Raw genomic sequence first — 18,454 nt, 5'->3', positions numbered from 1 at the left:
CTTAAGATGGACTTTCGCAAAGTAACGTCTGAATCCATTAGATATATATTTAGATATTATATTTTCGCAATTTTTATCTCCATAAGAATATTTTGCCTTAACTAAAATATGAAAAAATGTTGCCACAATTCGTTTTTTTATAAAACAAAATTATTTTAATACAAATGAACAATGTCACTGTATGGCGTGTCCAATTAAAATACAATGCTAAAATAACAATTGTAAATATTTCGTTGGATATGTATAACAAAAATGTAGATCCGTCCAATTAGGGAAGAGAGATTTTCGCTCGAATTTTAACTAAAAAATTATATGAATGTAATTTTTATTGTATTGTTTACTTATGTTCAAAATTTAAATAACCTTTTCGCTTTTAATTATATGCATACACTAAATTTATTAACGTTACGTAAAAATGTAGCAATAGTAGTTTAAAATCGATTTTTCTTTATCTTCAAAATTCTGCGAACAGAAGTCTCTGTGCGCCTATCTGATCTGTCGGACGCAAACGTAGTGTTGCATGACAAGGCAAGGCTCCAATTAAAATGCAGATTTCACTCAAAATATGTTTATCTCACAACACCGAACTTAAACATAGCAATGGTATATACACTCATCGCGAATATTTCTTAACTATATAAACGTTAAACTAACTCCAGGACCACTACCCCCTACTACTACCTACTACCCACGGTTAAATACCAACAATCATTTTGTTATAACATCGTATCCCCCCCCGCAAGCGACGTAATTGACACTCTGAGATTCGCTACGTGGAACTTAGGTTCCCTTACCGGTCGCACCAGCGAACTAAGTGAAGTCCTCAAACGAAGATACATTGATGCGTGTTGCTTACAGGAAACCAAGTGGAAGGGTTCCAAGTCTCGTGATATTGGACTAGGATTTAAACTAATATATAATGGAACATTAACACACCGAAATGGTGTGGCCATAGCTCTAAACTCTTGTCTAAAAGATAGAATCATTAGCATAAATAGGAAGTCTGACCGGCTCCTAGCCATAAAACTAGCGCTTGACAATCAGCCACCACTAAATATCATATCAGCATACGCTCCTCAAATTGGATGCTCTAAGGAGGAAAAACAAGATTTCTGGGAGGACTTTGATGATGTGATAGCCTCTATAGGAGTTAATGAAATAAAACTAATCGGCGGTGACCTTAATGGGCACGTTGGCCATAAAACTCTAAATGGCAGTGAACACCATGGCGGTTTTGGCTATGGCAAGCTAAATCAAGAAGGACATAGTATTTTAGATTTTTCAAGTAGACACAATTTATTGATCATTAACACATGCTTTGAGAAAAAGGAAGAGCACCTTATAACTTACAAAAGTGGAGGTAAGAAGACGCAGGTTGATTACATACTGGGAGAAAAAAGCTTAATATCTAGATTCAAGGACTGTAAGGTTATCCCAGGGGAAGCATTAACAAGTCAACATCGAATACTTGTTACGAAGTTCAAATTGCGGAAACCACTGAGAAATGTCAAAGATAAAACACCAAAAATCAAATGGGCTAAACTGAACGGACCAGAAGGAAACCGCTTGTTAGAATGTATTACAAACTATTTAAAATCTGACTTGAACAACAAGTACCAAAACGTAAATGAAATGTGGTCCAAATTCGAAGATCTAACGGTCCCGGCAGCAAAAACTATACTAGGGGAGTCAAAAGGCATAATTCCAAATAAAGACCCTAGTTGGTGGAACGATACCGTGAAAGCAGCAGTGCGGAACAAAAAAGAGCATTTCAAGGCTTGGCAAGATTCGGAAAATGACGAGGACCTAAAGGCATATAAAATAACCAAAGCCCACACCAAAAATATCGTTGCCCAAGAAAGACAGAAAGCTAGAGATAATTTCTATAGACAGTTAGAGGAAAACACAGACGATTATGATATATACAAAATTGCTAAGCAGCGCCAGCGCAGTACATTGGACATAAACATAAATAAATATATCAGAGATGTTAATGGTAAACTCTTGACCTCAAATAATGACATCAACAAAAGATGGAAAGATTACTACGTCGAATTATCCAACGAAGAATTTCCAAGCGAAAAACTCCCCTCCATACGTGTGATCTCAGGGCCCATCGAAGCCATAACAGAATCCGAAGTTAAAGTAGCGATACTAAAGATGAAGAACAAGAAAGCTACAGGGCCAGATCAGATACCTGCGGAGATATGGAAGCGTGGAGGAATGGTAGCTATAAGGTGGCTTACGAAACTCCTAAATCTTGTCCTCACGTCCGGTACAATGCCAGACTCCTGGCGGAAGAGCTACTTAATACCATTTTACAAGCATAAAGGAGACGTTTCACTTTGTGGAAATTACAGGGGGATAAAATTAACATCACACACTTTTAAACTCTTCGAAAGAATTATTAATAATAGACTGCGGCTGCTAACAACGGTCACGGAAAACCAATTCGGCTTCACTGCTGGTAAATCAACGTCGGACGTAATTCAAGCCATGAGAATTATTATGGAGAAACATAGATGCAATAAAGAAGATTTACATATTGTCTTCATTGACCTGGAAAAAGCTTTCGATAGAGTGCCAAGACAACTTGTATGGCAAGCTCTCAGGTCTCAAGGCCTCCCCGAAAAGTATGTCTCCATAGTAAAAGACATGTACTACAACTGCGCGACCCAGGTGAGAAGCCCGGCAGGACTCAGTGACCCGTTCGAAGTAACAGTTGGCGTTCATCAGGGATCCGCACTTAGCCCATTATTATTTAACTGCGTCATGCATTACCTCACAAAGGATATACAGAATGCCTTACCATGGTGCCTTCTATATGCAGATGATATTGTTCTTGCAAACAAATCAGCGGATGATTTGCAGAGAGACCTGAACCTATGGATTAGAGAACTAGAATCCAACGGCCTCCGCATAAGTAGATCCAAAACGGAACACATGCACTGTGCATTTGCACCAACACCAACACAAGGCCATAGCAATCTGAACATCAGTGGCATTCCAATACCATCCGTCACTAAGTTCAGGTACCTAGGGTCGACCTTAAGTATCGATGCAGATTCAACCGCTGATGTCAAGAACAGGGTACAAACTGCATGGATGAAGTGGAGGGAAGTGTCAGGCGTTCTATGTGATAACCGTATGCCCATTAAGACCAAGGGTAAAGTCTACAAAGCAGTTGTCAGACCAGCTATGCTCTACGGTTCGGAATGCTGGACTGTAAGTCAGAGACACGAGCAAACACTTCATGTCAATGAGATGAAGATGCTTAGATGGTCGGGTGGCGTCACTAGAATGGACAAAATACGGAACGAATATATCAGAGGTTCGTTTAAGTTAGCTCCGATCCCCAGCAAATTACAGGAAAAAAGATTACGATGGTATGGCCACATTCAACGGAAACCAGATAACCACGTAGTAAAAACTGCCTTAAGCCTCCCAGAATTCCCAAGAGGGAGAGGGCGTCCAAAAGCTACGTGGTGGTCTAATATCAGAAAGGAACTGGAAACCCTTCAACTTGATGCAGGGACAACCCAGGATAGAGTGGCCTGGCGCAAATTGATAAGGAGACCCGACCCCAAATAAAGGGAAAAGGGAAAGAAGAAGAAGAAGAAGAAGATCGTATCGCTGACGAGACCTCAGAAGACAAAACTCTGCTTTCGTCAAGATTGTCCACATATACCACTATCTGGTAATATTTAGACTGTTCGACGTAGGGTAGAGAAATGAAGTAAAGAAACTGAAGCCACGCAAAGAACGAGCTTTTATAAAAAAGGGACTAATATAAAGCTACTTTCGCTATGCAGCAGTAGTCGTGCAATGAAGTACACCGCCCGCCGGCCCGTTGATAAATGCGCACGCGGTAAACAATTCGAAACAAAACTACAAACTTTAATCTACTCTATACGTGTTTCACCCCTCAAAGGGGCATCCTCAGGAGATGTTAGACCGACCAGTGCCAAACATAAAGTCTCGTTGACTTTTGGCATTTATCGGCGGCTGGCAAGCTGTGTACTTCATTGCACGACTACTGCTGCACAGCGGAAGTAGCTATATATTAGTCCCTTTCTTAGTTAGAATGGACTTCCGCGAAATAACGCCTAAATCTATTAGAACGAGCTTTTATTACAGTCTGTACATTATTTTATCCTACCAACTACAATAAAACTTGCAATAAATTTATTGGCTTAAAAACGCCACCTTTTTGACATCGTGCCGTCAGCCCCGACAGACTCGTTCACGGAATTCGTCTTTTGGTCCCGGTTGCCTCCTATGTTTGAAATATTTCTGCAATTGTCACAGTAGATAAGATAGAAAAGTCTTGGACTTACTCACAGGCGTACATAAGCTATAAGTATAAATCATATTAAGTGGATAAAAATATCAATAGATGTATAAAAATGTAAGTGGTCGAATATGGTGATCATGTTTGAAATAGTAGTTGTTTGATATAATAGACCAACGACTCTAAAATAGCCGCTGAAAGTAAGTAAATAAAAAGCATAGGACGTAAAAAAAAAGTTGCGAATAAATGAAGAGAATGTACTTTTTAGATATGATATTTAATATGAAAATGTAATTCATTTTGTAAGCATATCCTTAATAAAATATTAATTTCGGGTGCTCTAAACTGAATTTGATAGCTAGAAGTAAATTCTCATTTCGCCGGAAATCAAAGCGACATTGCCAAATTGCATCGCCAGTAGCACGATCGATGTCAACTTGTTCAAAACGGGACACGCGTCGATGGAAGCTGTCAGAAGTTCAAATGTGTACTCTTGCATTTGCTTACGTAAGCGGTTCCCAAAATAGTAACTTTGAACCAGTATAAAATTGCATTTAAATAATTGACATGTTGAATTTAAAATAAAAATATTAAGGCAACGGTAGGTAGAGCCTTAAGTTTCTGGAGTAGACACCACATAAGCTGTTCTCAAAATAGTAGTTTGAACCAAAATAAAAATTGCAATAAAAAAATGACATATCGACTATGATATAAAAATTGTTATTGTGATGTGGAAAAACGTTTATTGGATAATTAACATAATTATTGTGCGAGGAAAATGAATAATGCGCCTACGAGCGGTTGCGCATCTTTCCCTAGTTCAAATCCGACTCCCTGAGAACTGCAACGGCCGCGGACGCACGTGCTGCGCCTTGGCTACCTGCCAAGGCGCAAGCAAGAGCACGTATAGTGCACGCCGTGCGAGTGAGCGAGACGAGTGGGCGAGACGAGCAAACGGTTGAGCGTTGTGACGACGTCCGCGGGAACTTTCACATATGGCGGATTTTTATGTAGCAATATTGTTACATTATTGTGTTTTCATATGAATAAATAATTCGAAGTGGCAGTGGTCAATGGTATGTAGAGCCTTAAGTTTATGGAGTGGACACCACGTATACTGTTCCCAAAATAGTATTTTGAACCAAAAATAAAAATTTCAATTAAAAAAAAAATGACACATCGACTATAATATAAAAGTTATTATTGTGTTTTCAAATGAATAGGTCAAAGTGGCAGTGGGCATTAATGGGTAGAACCTTAAATTTCTGGAGTGGACACAATGAATAAGTAAGAAAAGGACCAATATTTAGCCACCACTACACTACTACAGCTACTGCCAAACAGAGTCCTAGTAGAGTCACTAATCGGTGTAACATAACTCCTGAAGATGCCCCGTGGAGGGGTGAAACACGTGTTGAGTGATTTAACGGTGGCAGTTGTGTAATTCGCATTGTTTGCCGCATGCACATTTATCAGCGGTCTGGCGGGCGGTGCACTTTGTTGCACGACTACCACTGGATGTGCGGAAGTGGCTACATATTGGTCCTTTTCTTACTTAGGATGGACTTCTGCGAGGTAACGCCTGATTCCATTAAATATTGGACACAATGACTCTACAAGCACTGCGTAGAACGTTTAACCACTAGTTGAGCCGATAATCTTATCAGAAAACAAAGGATACAGGCCGCCGTCTACCGGTCTTATTAAGAATCTTTGTAAAAGGCCTTTCTCTAGCTATGAACGTCCTAAGGCTAAAATTGTAATGATGCTGAAATTATAATCTGGTTCATATACAAAAATTATAATTTTTTAATTAAAAGTATGAATGAAACAAAATAAATAATTCTAACTTGTATTAAATCTCCACATACATAAAGCATTTATTAATTATGCTTTTAGAAAATAGCTTTCGACATAAAATATAAAAATGAAAACAAAAAGAAATAAACGTAGAATCAATTTTACTTTCAACATAACCTAGATCAAACAAACTAAATGAAAGAGCAAACACGAGTCGGCTCCGAGTCGACAAGTAAATAGACCCGTCCGTTGAAATTGTTACAATTCCACGACTAAGTGCGCAAGCAAACTTCTCTACGTATTCTCTTTAGCTGGTTTATGAAATAACCTTTTTCTTTTATCACGTTCACTGCGGCTTGAGGTCGATTCAGCCTCATGATAAACTTTGCACTGGTGCGGCGCGTAAAACTCGTGTTTTCTCTCTAGTGCGGCGGCTGTTTACACTCAACCGTATGAGGTATGACAAAGACAAATATAGCTTTCTTTATGTCTGCGAAGCATTGACTCAATATTGTAAAAAAATATTGATGAACATGAGGCAGAAAAGGCCTCAACCGCACTACTAGGAAGTTCAGCTTGAGGCTGATTCAACCTCAGCCGCACCAGCTGAAAGTTCTTCAAAATTGGGCCCGCAGTGAACGTGTTATACAGTAAAAAGTTTGCAAGTTCCAGTCATTTATATTGTAGTTTTTGTGATATTACAATGTTTTACCCGACCCTACAATGTTATATTTCATTTTCTCTTTACTTATCTACAATCAGTCTCCGACTACAATCAAATTTGTTCCTTGTCTTATCAGGTCTAAGGCGCTCCTTTGCACGAGATACCTTATTCTTCTCTATATGTCATCAGATTTTTATATGTCATGGCGATTCAGTCGTTTAGTGGAGCTATGTAATAAAATAATGACAATATTTTAGAATGTGTATTTCTTTATATATATACTAGCTGATCCCGCAAACGTTGTTTTGCAAAAAAAAAAATAAAGTTTTTATTTAACAAATAAAAATAAGGGTTGACCGTAGAGGGGTGAAAATTTAGGTTTGTATGTATTTTTGTATACTGTATCATAATAAAATAAAAACCAAAAAAATTGTCTAAAAAATTAAAAATAAAATTTAGGGGTGGACCACCCTTATCACTTAGGGTATGGAAAATAGATAGTAGCCGATTCTCAGACATACTGAATACGCATATAAAATTTGGTAAAAGTCGGTCAAGCCGTTTAGGAGGAGTTCAAGTTCGAACACCGTGACACGAGAATTTTATATATTAGATATATATATAAATATAAAGTTTAAAAATAAAACCGCCTTCTTTAAAATTATTACATTCGGCCATCCTACGAAATGTGTAGCCTCCTGGCACACTAAAACGACAGGAACTTTGCCAATAAGTTACTTACAGACTTAAGTTACTCATTATTATTTTGAAGCCTTAATTTAATGAGAATAAAACCATAATTTAATTTTGATTTTAACAAGCATAGTCTCAAAAGTATCCATTTTGTCCAAATTTAAATAAATACTCTAAAATTTCATGTGTCTTTTAAATTATACAGTATTTTGTACAATGCATTTAGGTATGCATATATTATTATATTTACAAATGAATGAGTTAAAACAATATATATGTTAATCTTCTCATAAGTATATTAAATAACACAAACTCAATTATTTTAATTTCAAATGTATTGTTTGCGCAAAATCAGTTTTAAACAAAACCTTATAATATGTGACGGAGGATGAGGAACATCAGAGGGAAGAGGGTGAGGAACATCCTCCTGGTCATACCTTACCCGTATCCATAATCCCATTTAGTAGGTTGTCGAATTGAACACAAGTTGTCGCGGATCATTTACGTCCGAAAATCGCGTATAATGCTGATGAATGACAGTTTTATAATAAAACGCCGGTTATGAGATTCGAACAGAACTAACTTTTTTATTATACGTTCAGAAACATACATACGTTTTACTTTATAACAATGATGGTAGGAACACTATACAATCTACGTTCCAATAGATGGCGTTACATGTATATTAATTAATAATTATTTGTATATAATTTCCACAAGTTTAAACGTTGCGGAGATAACAGAGCCAATCACGTCTCTTATAGGCTCCAATAGATTTGGTTCTATTTGATAGTATCACACTTACTAAACGGTCACATTGACGAAAACACTTTAATAAAAGTGTGGTCTATGGTCTCTGAACATTTACACTGTAACACTATAGCATTGCGAGCTTCGCCACACACAACCGTACGCGCGGGACTGACGGTCACATTTTATAAGCAATTATAGTAGTAGGTAACACAATCTTTTCCAAGACTACCCTGCAATCGCACGCATGCAGATTACACCAGAACGTGGAAGACCTCGCCGACCAACAGAGGTTTCGTTACGCTCGGCGCTCCTCAACTCTGACATATGTCAATCAATCATTCCATTTGTAACACACACAAAAAAAAATACTATAGGTAATAGTAAAATTCATACCAGTCATTATCATTTCTAGAATTTTATTCACATTTCATAGTATCTTATCCTTCTATTAAAAATAATAAATAAAATAATAATATTATATTTTGACCTTTTTAAATTTTCTATGTGTGGTATTCAATATTCAATGTCAATTCGTAATAACTGGCAAAGTTTTTGTCTAGTAGTACTCATCTTTATCACTACAAGAAAATGATCCACTTGTTTCACTATAATGCACTTCTAGAGCTTTCACATTAATACAGGATCGAATTCTATCAAAACCTATTACAGATTTTATATATTAAGCGTTTAGTCATTCCACAATCGAACGGTCTGTGTGGTAAAAAATTTTGCCTTATGCGAAGAAGAATGCGACGACATTTTTAATACTCTCTGGTGATCTCAAATACCTTTCATATGTATCATGACATAATTGAAATAAGAGGGGGGGGGGGGTCAGTGGATTGAAATAAATATTATAGAGTATACAATTAAGGTAATATTATTTTATACACTTTAAATAAATATCTCAAATTGTGTTTTTCGTGTTCAATTCGATGAAAGAAAAAAGATTTAAAATTAAAAAAATTATTCGAATAATAATAATATAAATTAACATTCATTCTTAAACTTTCTATCTGAACTTGCAAAGTAAAACCTTTTAACTGAGAAAAAAAAACAAAAGTAAAAATGGCAAACTACGCAGTAGAACATTAAGAGAAAAAATACAAAGCGAACAATTATGTTTCTAGACATTTAAGAAGGTTTAATATTTACTTTTAGTTAGACGTTGTGAAGAATACAGAGATATACAGGGTGATAAAAGGGCATTTGCTGACAAAAGTTCCTGTCGTGTTTTAAAAAAATATTTCGTTATATTTTAGAGTGATCGCTTTATACATGATGTTTCGAAATAGGTGTAAAACCTTTTTGCTGGCAAATGAGCTATACGTTCATCACTTTAAAGCTTTATTATCTATTTCCAATCACCTGTAAGTCAGAGACTAAATCAAAATTACTTTAATATACGAGATGATATCAATCAATTAACATACTCTGAAACACAGTTACTTTTTGGCATAGCTTGCTTTTAATAAAATTTACAAAGAGATAAATTTATCGCACAGTTTGATAGTCTATATATATAAAAAATAATATTTCTCTGTATGTCCTTTATAGTATCGCAAACTATGCATTTTATCATATGATAATCTTTAGCAAAGTTATTGTGCATGAACCCACAAACGTTTATAAGTTACTATGGCCAATTTTTGATAGATGGCGCTACTGTCATTCAAATAAATTACATATATAACTGTGACAGTTCGTACCGATTTGTATTAAAACGAAAACAGCGAAGGAATGATAGCGTTTCGAGTTGTAGGTGACGTAGTAATTTATCTTAATTGTGTTATTAATGTCTGACTTACATAAGTAAAATAAAAACGAAAAAAAATACTAAATATTTTTTTTTTTAATTCCACGAAGAAAATGTCGACATCCACCTTCAAATGAGTGAGATACTTAATCTTTCGCTAGAATAATTTATATTATATAAGTTACATTTAAATAATACGTAGATAGACGTACTATTGATAGTAACAGCCTTCAATCATTAAACTACCATTATCCAGTTAATTATACTTTTATTACGTATAGTACTAACTTGTAACTGGCTGGTAAGAAGATCATTAACGAACTTCTTGCTGCAATAAACTTTTTAAGGATCGAATAGATCATTTGTTACGTTCAAACGTGTATCTAATACCCAAGTTAATCCTTTTTAAAGTTATTGCAGGTGAATTGAAGGTTTAATTTAACCCTTTTTTATATCACAACAATTCAACTAATTTTAACTATGGAACATTATGTTTATTTAGTCATCTTATACGTACTACTCTATATATATTTTGATTGCGATTTAATATAATAACTATGATTTTAAATATGATATTAAATCCATATCACAAAGCATAAAATGAATTTATTGCAAATTAGATATTTCGATCAAATAATTTAATAAAATTGAACTTTTATACCAGTGGTTAAACATAATTTTATTTTTAACACGTAAACGGGAGAATATATAGAAGTCAAAAAGAATCGAATGTAGCCTTTAAAATAAAATAAAAAAGACATTTTGTCTTAATGACATTCATAATTTTTATTTGAAGTGGCAGCGGCTGGGGCGCGTCGCTTATGCAACTTAAAGTCGTTGGAGCTGAAAGTTTATAAAGTGGCGACTCGAAGCCTGTAGACGTGGTGTAGTTTTTTATAGTCCACGTCAATAAGGACCTCTAGTACTTCCTCTGTACACTAGGACTATTTTTACAAAAAAAAATCTTACTATTTGCGTCCTCATTCCTTTTTTTCTTTTCAATGTCATTTATTCATTCATGCTATTTTTCACAAATTCTTTCATTCCTTACAATGTGGTGCAATCAGACTTCCCTTTAAATGTACCGTCGATATAGTTAAGAACATCGCGGTGAATTTTGGGATTCCCCTGCCTTGCGATAACGGTTCATCAGCTGATGTAATAATAAGAAATGAAAGAAAAGCTTTTAATAAAGAAAACTCATTATTATTAGTACAAAAGTTAGTGAATTAACTTATTATGTTAGTATGGCTTTTTTGATTCTTCTTGATGGCCTATGTGGATCCAATGATGGTGAATGCTTCTTCTTTTATTGTATTTCGAAATTATGCCCTGTAGTTGCAATAACATCATCAGGGCTGCATTTTGCTAGACTGCCGACATTGATAAAGCACATCTGGTTAAAAAATTTTCTTTCAGTGCACCTAAAAATCAACAAGTACATAGGAGATGAAAAATAAATTGAAATAAATAATGCATATTAAACTCTACATATAACATTTTACTTACCGCCAGCTCTTGAAAACTAATTAAGACTTATTCAAAATGAAGCGAACAGAAGCGTTTAAAGCGACAACTTAATTTCGAGCAGATTTGCTCTGTGGAACGTCAGGCAAAACTAGCGACAACTCTATTAACTACGTTTCAATAGTGCAATCATATAAAGTTTGTTGCACACTGAATTTATGCTACGATATATTACTTATTTATTTATTTATCGATTTATTTATTTAGATGACTATACGGAGGTTCATCACTGCTGACAATTCATAAATAAAAAAAATATAAGTAAGAAAAGGACCAATATTTAGCCACTTCCGCACATGCAGTGGTAGTCATGCAATAAAATGCACCGCCCGCCGAAAAATGCGGAGGAAAACACAGATCTCTGTGTTTGGCACTAATCGGTGTGACATAAATCCTGAAGATGCCCCGTGGAGGGGTAAAACACGTATTGAGTAATTTGGCGGTGGCGGTTATGTGATTCGCATTGTTTGCCGCATACGCATTTATCAGCGGGCTGGAGGGCGGTGCATTTCATTGCACGACTACCACTGCATGTGCGGAAGTGGCTAAATATTGGTCCTTTTCTTACTTAGGATGGACTTCTACGAGGTAACGCCTGATTCCATTAAATAAAAAAATATAAGCTTATACGTTATAACAGGTGGCGCAAAAGTAATGTCATAATGTGAAAGTGCCTTAATTTTTACAATTGCCGACAAATATCACTGCGCTTTCACATTTATAGCATAAAATTATAAAGAATTAGTTGTCAATAGGGATAACTGCTACACGAACTTGTAATTATTATTACTTTTTATTTGACAAATGTTCAGATTTACGTCGTTTTCCTCGTCGTCATGCGACATTTGCTCGTACAGCCAAGCCTTTGGCCGAGCGCCTCGTGCAAATTGAGTCTACTAGAGCTGACGCCTTAAAAGCAAAGATCGATGAAAATATTAGTAAAGTAAAAATAACAGCGAACTGGGCAACAAAATAAAAAAGTATATTTAACCCTTAAATGTATAATGATGAAAAACTGCAACATACCACTTAAACGTAAATACATACTGTTGGTTATCTGTAACATTAGATTTATTTAATAAATAAGTATTAAAAATATTATATTTATGTTTTTTTCTATTTTTCTCTACATTGTAGTGTACTTGTCTGCAAGATATATATTTTTTAAAAGTATAAATATAAGTCATGCATTAATTTAGGGGCAATAATTCATGGGTTAATATGAGGGTAGTGGGTAGAAGGTATGGTGTGATGTGTGCACCTTAGGTCGCTTCTCACCTGATGGTGATGGTAGATAGCCGCACGGTTTTCCGCGACCGGTCTTGCGGCAGCAGTTCGGTACAGGGAGTGCCTGTAGTAAGCAGGATTCGGACAGATTCAATCTTAATGTCCGAAGGTTTTTTAATAATAAAATACGCGCCTTATTCTGGTGTGAGATGATAAATACGCTGTGGCATGCCTTGAAGAACCGAGACGAGAATTAATAATGTAAATTCGAATTAGCGTCGGAGAGTGAGACGTCACATAGCTTGTGAACGCGACTGATGCCAGGGTCCTTCTCCCCGGCAAATTAACCTACTCTCTTGTGGCTAACGCGCTGGTTTATTGAAAATATAAAGGTTCACAAATTCACGCCACTTGAGATGTAGCTGAACCGTTAATTTATAAAACATTTTCACTCCCTTACAGACTATATAATTAAGAAAAGGACCAATATTTAGCCACTTCCGCACATGCAGTGGTAGTCGTGCAATGAGTAGTGCAGAGTAGTACTCACTCTGTGTTTGGCACTAATCGGTGTAACATAGCTCCTGAAGATGCCCCGTGGAGGGGTGAAACACGTGTTGAGTGATTTGGTGGTAACGGTTGTGTGATTCGCATTGTTTGCCGCATGCGCATTTATCAGCGGGCTGGCGGGCGGTGCACTTTGTTGCACGACTACGACTGCATGTACAGAAGTGGCTAAATATTAGTCCTTTTCTTACTTAGGATGGACTTCCGCGAAGTAACGCCTGATTCAATTAAAGACTATATAATGTTTTTTTTTTACTTATGTATTTACATATTAATTTACGCATATAGAACACTAACATACAACGTTACATCATACATAATATAACCTAATCACATACGGTATGTTATATATTAAAGTTCAAAGTATGTAACTCCAAGTTTACCACAACATTAATGTTGTTCGCTACAGTAATTGTTTTGGAACAAAGCTCGCTGCAACTTGAAGTTATAATGCGTCCCCTTGGGGCTCTGTGAAGTTGCAACAACCAAAAAGCTGCGGCCAACTAAGTAATATACAAATAATTTTATACTCTAACCTGTATTTGCGGTAAATAAAAGGTTGTCAAATCTCCCTTCCGCCTTTTTGTCTTTTGAATTTTGCGGCTATGTACAAAGCGCTACAGAGCTCGTATCTGGCAATACTATACATAATTTGAAAGGTCTTGACATAACCTACAAAACGACGCTATGCATGATTAGTTTGGATATTGCGTTCAACAGTTATAGACGTGTAAACATGGAGTTCACTAACGCCGAAATTCGCGCTATTTTAAAGTTTTCCTTCGTTAAAGGCAAATCCGCTAGAGAAACGTTCCGTGAGATTAATGGTGTTTTGGGGGATGATACTCTATCACTTCGAACCGCGGAGGAATGGTTTCGACGATTCAGAGCCGGCGAAAACGACACCATGGATAAGCCAGCCGGCGGAAGACCTGTGACGACAAATACCGATCAAATCATGGACTACATCGAGTTAGACCGGCATGTGGCATCTCGTGACATCGCCCAGGAGATGGGAGTTAGTCACCAAACCATTTTAAACCATCTGCAGAAGGCTGGATACAAAAAAAAGCTTAATGTTTGGGTGCCGTATATATATTGTATTAAATAATCATATTACTTTACATATTTTAGCTAAATATTCATTTAATAGGCGACTATGACTTGCTTTGATATATCTATTATGGGTAGATATACCATCATTGCCAGGCTTGGCAGGCAGGTTCCTGACCGCAGTGTAGTATTATTGTACGTAGAGAACGCTACTGCATATCTTCAGGAAATTTGTTGCTAAGCTGTGGCAATCCTATATAATTAATGCACAATAAGAGAATTAAGAAATTGTATCCGTTGGGCTACCATTGCTCGTCAATATAATATTTTGATATATATATATATATATATACAAACACAAAATATTTAAAGCCCTTAAGGTTGCTTCCGATGAATGGGACCGTAGAGTGGCCTGAATTGTGAATTTCAAATGAAATTTTTAAAGCAATTCCGGCAGATAAATTAGGCTATTTGTCAAAAGCGCTTCCAAAGTCAAAGGGGATAACGATGATATACCGCTGCACTTAATGTTTATTATTCGAACGAATGAAATTTACTTTTCGGCTTTTATCGCCTTATTGCTTCACAGTTGCTGCTATAGATCTTACTTCTTAATCTAATATATAAAATTCTCGTGTCACGGTGTTCGAACTTGAACTCTTCTGAAACGGCTTGACTGATTTTTACCAAATTTAATATGCGTATTCAGTAGGTTTGAGAATCGGCTACTATCTATTTTCTATACCCCCAAGTGATAAAGGTTGTTCACACTTAAATTTTTTTTTTAACGAAATTTTTTTTTATTATTTTTTTATGATACAGCATACAAGAATACATACAACCATAAATTTTCACCCCTCTACGATCAACCCTTATTTTTTATTTGTAAATTAAAATATTATTTTTTTTTTGCAAAACAACGTTTGCGGGATCAGCTAGTTATTATATATTTCTATCGACATAAAGAAAGAAAATGATTTTTCTTCTTTTCAGTTAATGGACGCCCACATAGGCATAGGCTTTCCCCAAAGATCACCGCGATGACTGGTCATGTTCTGCTCCGCTGCAGCGACCTCTTGCAACCTTGACCACGTTGTGTATTCTTTATTAAAATTCACATATTAGTAATCTATTTTTATATTTTAGAAAAACATAAATTATTATAAAACATAAATTTGCTTTGAAAAGTAAAACCAACTGACTTAACCACCGTCATCTCAAAAAACCAAAGAGGCCAGGCGCCCACATTACGCCACCCCCAACCGTGGCTACGGTCGATAGTAGTCCTGAAGATGGGAAGGAAAACGTACATGACGTCCGCTACGCGACCTATGATTGGCACTCTTGTCTCTGGTAGCCTCATCGCTGATTATATCGGTCGGTATCATACATTCTTTTGTTAAATACGCCGGTTTAAGCCGGTCGATCGTGACAGTGATTGTTTTTCCCTTAACCTCTATGTCAAAGGTTTTTGTGCCGTGACGAAGCACCTTAAATGGACCTTGATACGGTGTTTCCAGAGATCGCCGTTCGGGACCTTGACGCAATTGTCAAAAAACCAAAGAGGCCAGGCGCCCACGCGTCATAGGTCTACCTAGTTACTTCGTTTTGATTGAAGTTTATGCTGTCAACCCATGAGCTTTTACAGTTTTATCGGAACTAAGTTCACGGAGCGAAACTAAGTTCCGATGAAGCTTCAGCGCTCGTTTAGTCCGTGGATTTAAAAGTCCACCTATTGGATGACCTAAAAAAAACATTAGTGTAATGAATATACAGAATGTCAATCTGGATACTAGTGATTTAAAACCAAGATCGTAGCTTGAAGAATTGTACGTTCGAAGTGGTGGGGCATATCACTCGTGCAACCAATGGCCGTTAGGACCGAAAGCTTTTCGAGATGTAATCTTGAGGCGGTAGACGACATAATTAAGGTTGCAGGAAAACCTTTTTCTGTAAATAAAAATTAATATATAACCACAAGGTGTTTTCCGCTTGACAAAAATTAAGCCCTTTGTTTAACAAATATCTTCGTCTTCATTTCAGCCGTAGAATGTTTACTTAAGAACATAGTCCACCCACGTAAATTTTTAATAGGATCTGTAGAAAGCATGCATGTCATTCAACAACTAGGACGTCTATCTACAATTTAGATGAGTTCCTATGCTCTTACTTGTTCAGCTATACTATGCTATCACAACTTTATATTAAATATAAGTATGTTAATAATGATTATGTTTCCAGAGATGTCTTCGTGCCGTGTAGCGGCTTGCGTGGCCGCGCTCGCAGCAGTATGTTGCGCTCTACCCAACACCGTCTTCTCCCTGGACATCAACAAGCTGTATGGTCACCATACCAAGCGATCTGGTAAGCTATTACCCTTTCGATTTAATTTAATAATATTTAATACACCATATGCTGGATAGTTCCAATCGGTTGAGTTAAAAATTTCTGATGAGTCGGATGAGTCACATCTCTACTGGTGATCTTCTTACGATTAAAATAATAATAGGTCACTTAAAAATCGGTAAAGCGTGTATGTATGTGTTTATTCTTTGTGACCCTCGTATTTAGAGATCTACTCTGTTTGGCACTAATCGGTGTAACATAACTCCTGAAGATGCCCCGTGGAGGGGTGAAACACGTGTTGAGTGATTTAACGGTGGCAGTTGTGTAATTCGCATTGTTTGCCGCATACGCATATATCAGCGAGCTGGCGAGCGGTGGATTTTGTTGCACGACTACCACTGCATGTGCGGAAGTGGCTAAATACTGGTCCTTTTATTACTTAGAGATCTCCTATCACATGTTGAATAGAGACTGTTTATAAGAGTAAATGATTTTTTCAGTTTTGATTTATTATTTAATTCATGCTTTGTATTTTCTTTTGTTCACGAAACAACGTCGGACCGATTAGCACTTTTGGCATTAATAAAATATATACAAAACTAATTATATACAAAGTGATTTGAAATAGGTATAAAATATTTTTTATTATAATTATAAGGATCTATATTACACAGACAACCGCATCCGTGCCTTTGATTTTTACATTTACTTTTAATATTTTCGAGAAAAAAAATTTTTCCTCTTTTACAGTATTTACTAAGTCTCTTAATCTATTTTAACGACGCCCTAACAATGTCTAGCTTATAAAAATACGTTATGTGCGACCATTTCCTCATTCCTATTCCATATTGGAGTACATAATAGTCAAAAATATAGCTATATGATAGTCAAAAAATCTTCAAAACTTAAATACATATTTTAAATCATTCTGTATAAAGTCATCCGTGTTCGCAATGACAATAAGTCTTGCACTGTCCGCGTCCAGCGATATCCCGTGACCTTGGCTATATGTTCGATATTCTGGATAAGTTAAATTACTTTTTTTCTATTGGAATATCTACAAGCTAATAACTCCAGACAGTACTAAGTATTGATAGATAATAAACAATCATTAATAATTCAAAATTACATAAACTATGAAACTGTTAATTTTTATTTACTTAATTTATTATTTATTTACTTTATTGGAGATAAACAGTAACAAAAGGCAGTAAGAAAGTACAAACTTAGAAGCTTAGAAATATAAAATTAGTTACAATTGTTACCTTGTAACTATCTCACTAAGAACATTTAATGATTTCTAGTCAAACAATGACAAAATAAATAAAAAACATAACTAAACAATACTGCATATCACACCGCAATAATTACGAGTCACAGCAAGCCGTCACGTTCCAATAGGGTTTAAATTGTATTATGTGTACTCAATAATTTCGAACGAAATTGTCTTTTAAAAGATACGAGAGAGCACGAAAATATATCAATATCACTAATATATGAATTGTGGTGGTCACACATCCTGTATAAGGGTGCACGTTTACCGATATTTGTCTTAGCCGTTGATACAAAAGAGGGATCTAGAGATTCTAGATTTATGGTTTATCATACACAAATCAACAGCATATATATTATACGTTCGCAATTTTAAATCTTTTACAACTATGTATAACACGTTAAATATTTTCACATTAAGTATACTCCAGCAAAAGAGAGCTCTGCGATTCGATACGCACCATTACGTCACATTCACGTGCCCCACGGAGGTAGTTAAGGTAAA

The 18,454-nt window shown here is 36.0% G+C and overlaps 1 protein-coding gene across 1 annotated transcript in view; it reads left to right on the top strand.

Moving 5' to 3' along the window:
* The window catches only part of LOC137920340 (IDLSRF-like peptide), a 115,788-nt gene that overhangs the window by 78,023 nt on the left and 19,311 nt on the right, over positions 1–18,454 (top strand). The window contains exon 2 of the mRNA XM_068763640.1: positions 16,573–16,695. Coding sequence (XP_068619741.1) covers positions 16,575–16,695 — 121 coding nt within the window. The 5' untranslated portion in view covers positions 16,573–16,574. The remainder of the gene's footprint in view (positions 1–16,572; positions 16,696–18,454) is intronic.

The sequence above is a fragment of the Battus philenor genome, unplaced genomic scaffold (genome assembly GCF_028537555.1).
Source record: "Battus philenor isolate CCGP_79_NKW_IND1 unplaced genomic scaffold, ilBatPhil1.0.hap1 SCAF_18, whole genome shotgun sequence".
NCBI classification, from domain to species: domain Eukaryota; kingdom Metazoa; phylum Arthropoda; class Insecta; order Lepidoptera; family Papilionidae; genus Battus; species Battus philenor.
Note: the sequence above shows the minus strand (reverse complement) of the source record. Positions and strands in the feature narration are given on the sequence as shown.